This window comes from Puccinia triticina, chromosome 16A (assembly GCF_026914185.1).
Source record: "Puccinia triticina chromosome 16A, complete sequence".
Taxonomy (NCBI): Eukaryota; Fungi; Basidiomycota; class Pucciniomycetes; order Pucciniales; family Pucciniaceae; genus Puccinia; species Puccinia triticina.
In genome coordinates this window covers 1,830,016-1,838,726 of record NC_070573.1, presented here as the reverse complement: position 1 = coordinate 1,838,726, position 8,711 = coordinate 1,830,016, and the positions used below count along the sequence as shown (strand labels likewise).

Genomic DNA, 8,711 nt, shown 5'->3' with positions numbered 1-8,711 from the left:
CTGGAGAAAATTTTCACACAAATCAATCAAATCGCTGCTGGCACTCATGTAGCAGTCCCGATTCAGGCTCCAGAAGTCAAGAAAAACCCCAAAGGGCGTCCATCTCTCAAAAAAGGCAACTCCAAGGACTTACCCAATCGTCAAACTGAAGAGAAAAATCAAGATAGTGGTTCCACCCCATATGGCAAAGAAGTAGATGTAGAGAATGAAGCGCTGTTGGCTCTGTTGGATGACACGCTTGACACAGTGGTTTGTACTTTCTAATTCAAGTCATCAACTGAGGGCTCACATACTTATATTGATGTTGTGATCCAGACAAAGTATGTTTCTCAGGCTCCAGAACATCTCCAATCTTGGATAAAGGAGATCTTTGACCCAATCAGAGACAGACACTGCAGCTTTCAATGTGTTGCCAAAGCAGTTGTCTATCATGAAAATGAATGCAAAGACAGTCCCGGATTTTCTCAGGTTTGGGAGGACATGTTGATTAAGATACTGGCCAACAGGGATAGTTACTTGAAGCTTCAAGGTGGCGAACAGCACATACTTAAGATAATTGATGGACTCACTGTGGCAGATACTAATATGATTGCTCCGCGTGAAAATTGGCTCAACAAACTGTCACACGGTCAAATCCTGGCCAATGCCTATGCAAGGCCAATCATATTTATCTCTTCTCTTGCCTGTCATTCTTTTAGTCCCTTAAGTGTGCCCCCTGCAAACTCTCCATCCTCCGAGCCCATTTACCTCCTCCATGTGAATGGGAATCACTGGGTGTTGCCTATCATAGAGGAAAAAGATGGGCTCAAGCCAATCCCTCCTCTGATTGTGGCAACAAAGTTTACTTCCCAAGCAGGCCAAAGCTGGTTAGTCCGCGTACAAAAGGGTCTGGCGATCTATAACCAGGGTCTTGCAGCTCAGACCACCCAGGCTGCAAAGAAATGATGCTTTTGTTTTCTTTTAATTTCCAAGTAATCAATACCAAGCACTTTTGCTTTCCTTCATTGTACTTGCTTGGCTTCCTAGTTGATGTAGGCCCTCCAAAGATCTTCAAGTGAACAAGTATGTTCCTCAAAAAATTGGGTGATGGGAAAGGCTTGGAGTGCGCAGTGGTGCACTCCAATTTACTTAGAGTATACAGTGGTGCACTCCAAGTTTCTTGGAGTGCACAGTGATGCACACCAATGTTTCCCCAAACTTCACTTTGTTGGTGTGCATTGATATGTACACCAAAGAAATTGGAGTGCATCCCAATGCACACCAAAAATGGTGTACATGTGGTATTTCTTTGGTGTGCATAAAGGTTGACCCAAAACTTGAATGGACATGATTGTGGGTCCTGTCCTTGTCCTTGTGAACTTGAGCCACAGGCCTGTCTTGACTCTTGCAACCAGAAACCTGATTGCTGGAGTCAAAACCTGCTGGCCAACACTCATCTGCAAAACTTGCACATTCTTGAAGATCAACAGATAGTGATAGAGGGAATCTGAGTGGGCCCAATTGTAGGGATGGTGATGAAACATGAGGGCCAGCTGGGGCAGACCTTTGGAGAACTGCAGCTGGGGTAGGTTCAAACCCTGCCAGAAGAATGGATTTTCTGCCCCCGCATAAAATATGTGATAATGCAGAAGTCGCTTCATGGGGGTGTTAAGGTCTGATCTGCAGAGAGGAAGATAGGTTCTGGATCCAAGAAGGTAGATTACACTTGCAGGATGAGGAAGGAGTTTGCGTCTCCAGCCTCTTGAACCGCGAGTATGTAGTCCAGTCCATGACATGTAAGTGATAGGTGTGTATATGGAGTGCACACTCCAGCTCACAACACACAGCAAGGCTCCCACCTGGGACTTGTAATAAGTTAGAGCAACTCCCCCGCAGGTGCTAAACTGGTTTGCTATCCCAGGTTTAGCACCCTACCATTAGAAATGAGCCTCCACTGGGGGAGTCATTTGGGTTGCTATCCACTGAATTTACCTCCCACTGGACTGCACAGCAGCTTGGGCAGGCAAAGCTGGCAGCCAAGGCTGCATCCACAAGTTTTGCCTCCCCAATCTTACCACCCATCATGGGAGTTGCTCTTAGACTGTATGACAATCCAGCCAAGGTCTATCTGCACCACATCTCCCCCAATGATTTACCAATGAACTCAATTTTTTGGGTCCCTGATGTTTGTATCTCAACAAAAATGGTTCGTGTTTCAAAAAAAAGAGAGAGAGAACATCTGTGTATGACTATTGATGGTGTGAGATTGTATGGTTAATAGGGAGAGGTCTATGTATGTATATATTATGGCTGATCATCAGGGAGGAAGAAACACAGATGAACACACACGGATGGGCACAAAGAGAGAGGAGGCCAGATGCTTTGACTGCGACTTTCTTCTATGCATCCCTCAACCTCCAACAATCAAAAGAGAGGTGTGGGCTAAGTCAGGGGATTTGGAGATAGGTGGTGGGGGTAATGAACATTTGAGCAGACAAACAAACAACAACAGGAGATGGAAGGAAGAGGCAGCGAGCTAGGTAGGAAAAGACACAGTTATGAAGCGGTTGGTTATGTCAAAAAAGGAACAATGTGGAGAATATTCCCGGAGTCAAAGGAAAAAAGGAAGAGATGAGAATTATATGTAAATGTGTGGGAGTGTATAGAGGAGATAGTAGACCCAAAGTAAGAATCAATGGAACACAAAAAAAGTAGGGACAATGAAGAGGAACCACATGTGTTGTTGTTCAGATTGTGTTAGTGTGTGTGTGGGGGGGGTGAACATGGTGTTCGGGTGAGAGCAGAGTAGAAATGGGGAGCTATACATGTGGAGTAGATGGAGACGGTAATGAAACATGGCGACAGGGAGCAGAGAGGAAAGGGTGGAAGATGGGCTCAAGCGCCGACCATCTTGCTGACGACCTGTGGCGAGCAGAATCGAGTCAGGAAGAGAGCGACAGGGGATAGTGATGAAGGAGGGGCACATACGGTGCGCTCGCTCTCGAGCTTGGCCTTGTTCTTGGCAAACGCAGCCTCACGACAGGACGACATGTTGAGGCTGAGGAAGCAAGGTACAAGTTAGTAAGTGGGGGACGATAAGAGAGAGGAAGAGGGACTGACCAGGCATGGTCCTCGGGGAGGCGGTGACGAGAGCAGAAGGGCAGGGTGCAGTGGGGGCAGTCGCCGACGAGGCCTGTTAGACGGACAAGAGTCAGCAACAACACAGAGATGATGTGTAGAGAGAAGAGGAGCTTACGCAAGGCCGGCTGAGAGCACTGGGTCTCGGTGAGCGAGTTCTTGGCGTGCTGGCACCGCTTCTTAGGGCCGCCGCCGCGGAGCCTCATGGCGACCTCAGCGACGATGAACGGCTGGAGGGGGAGGAGGTCTTGAGGGAGGAGGGCGCCGTCCCAGGGTCTGCCGGCCCTGGAGAGGCGCAGATGGGCGGCGAAGGCGAGCGGGAGCCGGTTGTGGCGGCAGACGGACTCGAGGATCGCCTGCCGGCTGTCGGGGCTCGGACTGCTGCTGGACGAGCTCGGGGCGCAGAGCGAGGCGTGCGGGAGGACCATGGTGGGCGAGCCGGGGAAGGGCAAGCTGAGGAGGAGTTGGGGGGCCATTTCGGATCCTGGAGGACTGCTGTTCTGGGTGGTAGGACTGAGGAGAGGGGGCTGTCTTTAAGTATTGCGGATGGATGGGTGGATGGGTGGATGGGTGGCTGGCTGGCTGGCTGGTTGGGGTGCGGATAGACTTGCGCGTGCGATGCTGGTGCTGGTCTGGTATCGGGCGTCTTGGGGAGTGTGTGGGGCTGTTGGAGGTATGGGAGGAGTGTCTGGGGGAGGGCGGGGCAGACGAGGGCGGGCTTATATGGCCACAGCAACCACTGCCGCTGGCTGACGCAATCCCAGCACCAGCGGATGCCATCATCCCCCGGGGGCCAGCCCGTCGACGTCCGATTACGACGCCCCTCCAGGCCCCCCGTGGGGCACTTGCGTCAGCACCCTCTCGACGTCAGCTGCGTCCAGAGGGGCGTCCAGCTCTGATGCTAGCTTCCCACGCCTCTCCCATGGACGCATGGCCCAGTGGTAAGGCGCTCGCCTTCGATGTAGGATGAGTCCTCCCGTGTGGGAGCGAGAGATCGTCGGTTCGACCCCGGCTGCGTTCACTTTTGCTTCTTCACCCCCGCCCCCTCCTCCTTTTTTCTGATTGTTTTGGTCACCTATTTTTTAAAACAGTAGTCCGCGTCCCGTGCGTCCCGGCTCCATCTCAGTCTCGAATGATCAGAATGCCAATTGCCACCTGTCCACATTACCCCATCTCCCACACACAGCTAAATACATAAACACTCTTCAACATCAATCACACCGTTCTCGTACTTGCCTGTCAACTGTTCTCGTATCTGGAGTTTCACCCTGTTCCCACGCGGAGGCATGCTTTCTGTAGCCCCACAGGGCCACACAAACTGGCAAAATGTCGGTCTTTGGATGCCAATGTTTTAAGCAAAGTGGTGAATAAATGGATGAGGAGAAAGGCAACACCCTCATCATCTTTTCCATGCCAGTATAATCCAAAAGTTATTGCAGAATTAAGATTTTCTCGGCCAAATCTTGTCATGCCAAAAAACTCCATTGTTTCGTAAGTCCCTCCTGCAGAGGCGGGCACTTCGCGCCCAGGAGGGACTTGGGTAAGTTCGGGGTTTTTAAAAGGTTGATCATTTGGATGGAGTCATGAGTGCTAAAAGCTCGACCGTCAAACGAACAACCAGAATGTACAACATGCCAGCAACAGCAAAGAAAAAGGGATTACGGATGTGTATTTTGTCAGGGTTTGTACCCAGACGGAGGACGATCACGAAGCTTTAGGTTTCTCGGCAGCCTGGGGGCTGGAAAAAAGGTACCCAAGCCGCACAAGATCAGCAAAGCCTGATGAGGGAGGGAAGGAAGGAACGTGAGTAGGGGGGGGCTCACGTGGGCAGCTTGAAATGGTCCGGCCGGGGATCCTTGCCATGGCCAGTCTGCTCCCAAGGAGAGTTGGCGCCCTCGAAGTTTCGGAAAGCTTGCGAGAGTTGCAACGGCTCGCTATTTCCACCGACCGACCCAAAAAGGAAAAAACGGGATCAGTCAGAAGAGAGTCGCTGAGAGAGGAAAGAGAGACCACGCTCACTAGACCACCCGTTTCTTCTCCTCGTCGTATCGCACCTCCGTGTATCCCTACCATAACACCTCCCAGTCAGCTGTTGATTGGGCACGACAGACAGACGTCGAGATAGGCGCTCACCGTCAATGGGAAGTCTTTCCGGAGCGGATAGCCCTCGAAGCCGTAGTCGGTCAGGATCCGTCTCAGGTCGGGATGGTTATGGAAGAAGACGCCAAACATATCGTACACTTCGCGCTCGAACCTGTCAAAAAAAAAAAATGACTTCCTCTCAGCATTGGGGTAGGTATTTGTGTGTGTACGTGTGTTGGGGGAGAGAAAAAGAGAAGGATGTACCAATCGGCACTGCGGAAGACGCCGGAGACGCTGGGCACCGGGCTGATCTCGTCGGCATACGTCTTGACGCGGAGACGGGAGGCATACTCGATGCTCAGCAGATGGTAGACCACCTCGAACCGCTTCGCCCGTGTCGGATAGTCCACCCCGCTGATGTCGATCAGTTGCTTGTATTGGCATTGCTTGTGGTCGCGGAGGAACGTCAGCGTCGGCACTATCGCACTCGGCGCAGTGTATAACGTCAGCTCGTCCTTGTATACCTGAAGACATATATACACGATCAGTCCAGCACCCCTTTCTTTCACTCGAATCGGTTGCTTTTTTTTTTTCTCGGGCGGCTCTCAGTAACTCACGCTGAATTGTTGGATGTATTTCGGGATACAGGAGGTGAGATAAGCTCCGTAGTCATGCAGAGATTTCCTGTGAGACCAACAGGGATAAGTCGAGATGAGGGGGCAGTCGTGATGTGGGGGCAGGGCTTACGAGACCTCGGCGTAAGCGTCCGCCGGATTGCGGCCGGCGGGTTCCTTGAAGGGAGAGGTTCCCATGGCTGCGCGGCACGAGAAGGAACCATCCAAAAGTGAGCTTGCAAGCTCTCGGGAGGAGACCAAACAGGCAGACTCACGAGGGGGGCTGCCGAGCCGGGAGACGAGCGAGGTGGAGAGCGATCGAGAGGGATGGAGCAGGACCAAGGACGGAGAAGCGGGGGCGCGGAGGACGGCGGATGGGGCCCCGGCGAGATCGCGGCCGAGCAACCGGCGGACACACTGACTGGCGGCCATTCTTCTGCTTCTTTGTGCGTGTATGTATGTGGTCGAGCTCGGCGGTCTAGCCCGGGTGCGCTCTGGTGGGCTCTTGTCGGAGGCGTCGGAACTGTGTTGGCTGGTGCTGCTGGTCCCGGCGACCGCCCGGGGTGGGGGGAGATGTCATTGGAAACCACCGTGAGCTGTCACACGCCTGTTGCCAACACCATCCGGGCCCAGGATGCCTTGATCCTGGCGGACACTTTTAAGCAGGCTTCTTGGAAAGGCCAATAATTTGGTCACTTCTCAAGAGGCTTGTCTGGAATTTTCCCTGTTCTGAAAGCCTACTTGTCGCAACAGGAGCCCAAAGGTGGCCCTTGGGCCAACCCGGCCCATTTCCTAGCTGTCAGGGATACAGCAACGCCGGCAGGGGCCACATGGTAGCCCGGGCGCATGCAAAACCCTCACAAAATGAATAAGGGTCTAATATTATGAGAGGCTAGCAAATGAATGTCTTCCTGGCCGGCACCCCGGGAAAAACGGCTACATACGGTTTTGAAGAAACCTATGACTATGACTGAGAGCATATAGAGCCTTTGAATTTGGAGGATGTGACATCATTTGGCTTTGTTATCTCTGGCACCAATCAAGCTTGACTTTCAATCCCATCCCTGTTCACTGTTATACTAACTTAACACAAGTCCCCCCTGGTGGGAAGCTTGCTGTGGCTGGCGGCAAAGCCGCCCCCCCCCCCCCCCCCCGCAGGGAGGGACTTGCGCATTATCCCAAATTTTACGCGGGAGCAGAAAGTTCATTTGGCTGAGAGGTTTTTAAAAAATTTATAGCTCCTCTCCCAGCCTCTCCACCAATATGCCCTATCTGGACCCTATGCTACTTTTCTTTCTCTACAATTTGGTCTACTCAGAGTTTTTCTATCACAATCTGTTGACCTTTTCAAAAGATCAAAAATGCACAAGTCTTCCAAATGAGGCTCCACTTGTTTGGGACTCCAGGAGTTGTTTTTCTGGCTACAAGATAGATAAGTGGCTCAAATTACTCGCAAGAACAGAACCTACAACTCTGTGTATTCAGTTTTTTTTTTATTAGTTGGGATTTGTAGTGTAGCAGATCCTTTCTGCTCCTGCTTAAATCAAGACATCTACATATAACTAAAGAAATGGCCTCTGGGGGCCAAACAAACCAGTACAAATACCTGTCATGCAAGTAACGCCGGTGTCGATATGCAAGTAACGCCGGTGTCGATATGCAAGTAACGCCGGTGTCAATACTTTGTATTAACCGCATCCGTTCAATGCAGAGTCCGTTCCCTCTGAATTGACTCTGCTTGAACAGACTCCTGGTGCGACTCTCTGAAAGGATTTGGTAAGAGAGTTTGCTCTTCTGCTTGCACAGACCAGCGACTCCAGAGTCATGTTGTCAAGTCTGTTCAAGCAGACTCATCAAGCAGACTTGGTGAGCAAATTTCACCGAGTCCGCTCAACCATATTGCTTGAATGGACTCGTATCACACATCAATAATCAAGCCCGTTCAAGCAGATTGCTCAAACGGACTCTTACAGACACCATTTCCATTCAAGCAATGTTAAACTGATGATTGATCTGCATGAATTCAGCAATCATAACACCTACATAATTCCTCTCATCATATATGCTTGACAATCCCATCATCATCAAATTTCACACTCTCTTCATTCTCAACAATCCCATTATCATCAATTCTTGCCCTCCCATCATTACCAGCAATATTCACATTCCCATGTTCTTTTTCTCTGTGGCAGGAGCACCAACATTCTATTTATCAGCCTCAAGATTTTCCTCATACTCAACAATCAAATAATCCAAATCATGAGTGGTCTTCATCCCCAAATTTCCATCAACATTGACAACAGACCCCCGCATACACAACATCATCAAAATAATGAATCTCCTTACAATTTAAATTGTCAAACACAAAACCAATCTCAACACAGTATCATCTAAATCATGAATCTTCTTACAATTTCAATCCTCAACCACAAAACCAATCTGAACACAGCTCACACAAATCTCCATCCCAGAATGGAAATAGCAATCATGGCAACCACACCTCCAGGTTGTCTTTTTTTAACTTGCTCAACTCCCAGAGTGCTTCACCAAGAAATATGCAGAGTCCATTTCAAAATTACAAATATTCTTCAAATCTATCCCCTGTGCAAATACCCGCAAACTGGAATGACCCACCTGAAATTGATTTGGGCCTTATTCAGGAACAAATTGATTCAAGTTTATCTCAAGAGCAGGATTTTTAAATGATCCTCCTGCTGGAAATTTGGTTGAACATGATTTCACAGGTAACCATTCCTTTGGAAATATTCCAAGAATCATGTAAACAGACCAAATGCATGGTGTTGGACTGAGCCTCCTGGGTTCAGGCCAGAAACTTTGGGGGCAGTGAGATGTTGTGTGAAGTGTCAAGCCATAATCTTCACAGGACAAACAACCTAA

The 8,711-nt window shown here is 50.0% G+C and overlaps 2 protein-coding genes across 2 annotated transcripts; both read right to left on the bottom strand.

Annotated features, from left to right (window-relative positions):
- Positions 1 to 2,874: 2,874 nt before the first annotated feature.
- PtA15_16A197 (uncharacterized protein) lies at positions 2,875 to 3,593 on the bottom strand (the record flags this gene model as incomplete). The annotated part of the gene is made up of 4 exons (XM_053163863.1): positions 2,875 to 2,901; positions 2,968 to 3,037; positions 3,100 to 3,172; positions 3,236 to 3,593. 4 exons carry the CDS (start codon positions 3,591 to 3,593, stop codon positions 2,875 to 2,877), a joined length of 528 nt encoding a protein of 175 aa, XP_053027846.1.
- Positions 3,594 to 4,821: 1,228 nt separating this feature from the next.
- On the bottom strand, positions 4,822 to 6,245 carry PtA15_16A196 (uncharacterized protein; the record flags this gene model as incomplete). The annotated part of the gene is made up of 8 exons (XM_053163862.1): positions 4,822 to 4,855; positions 4,941 to 5,051; positions 5,137 to 5,183; positions 5,251 to 5,371; positions 5,464 to 5,723; positions 5,817 to 5,883; positions 5,947 to 6,013; positions 6,089 to 6,245. 8 exons carry the CDS (start codon positions 6,243 to 6,245, stop codon positions 4,822 to 4,824), a joined length of 864 nt encoding a protein of 287 aa, XP_053027845.1.
- Positions 6,246 to 8,711: the final 2,466 nt, after the last annotated feature.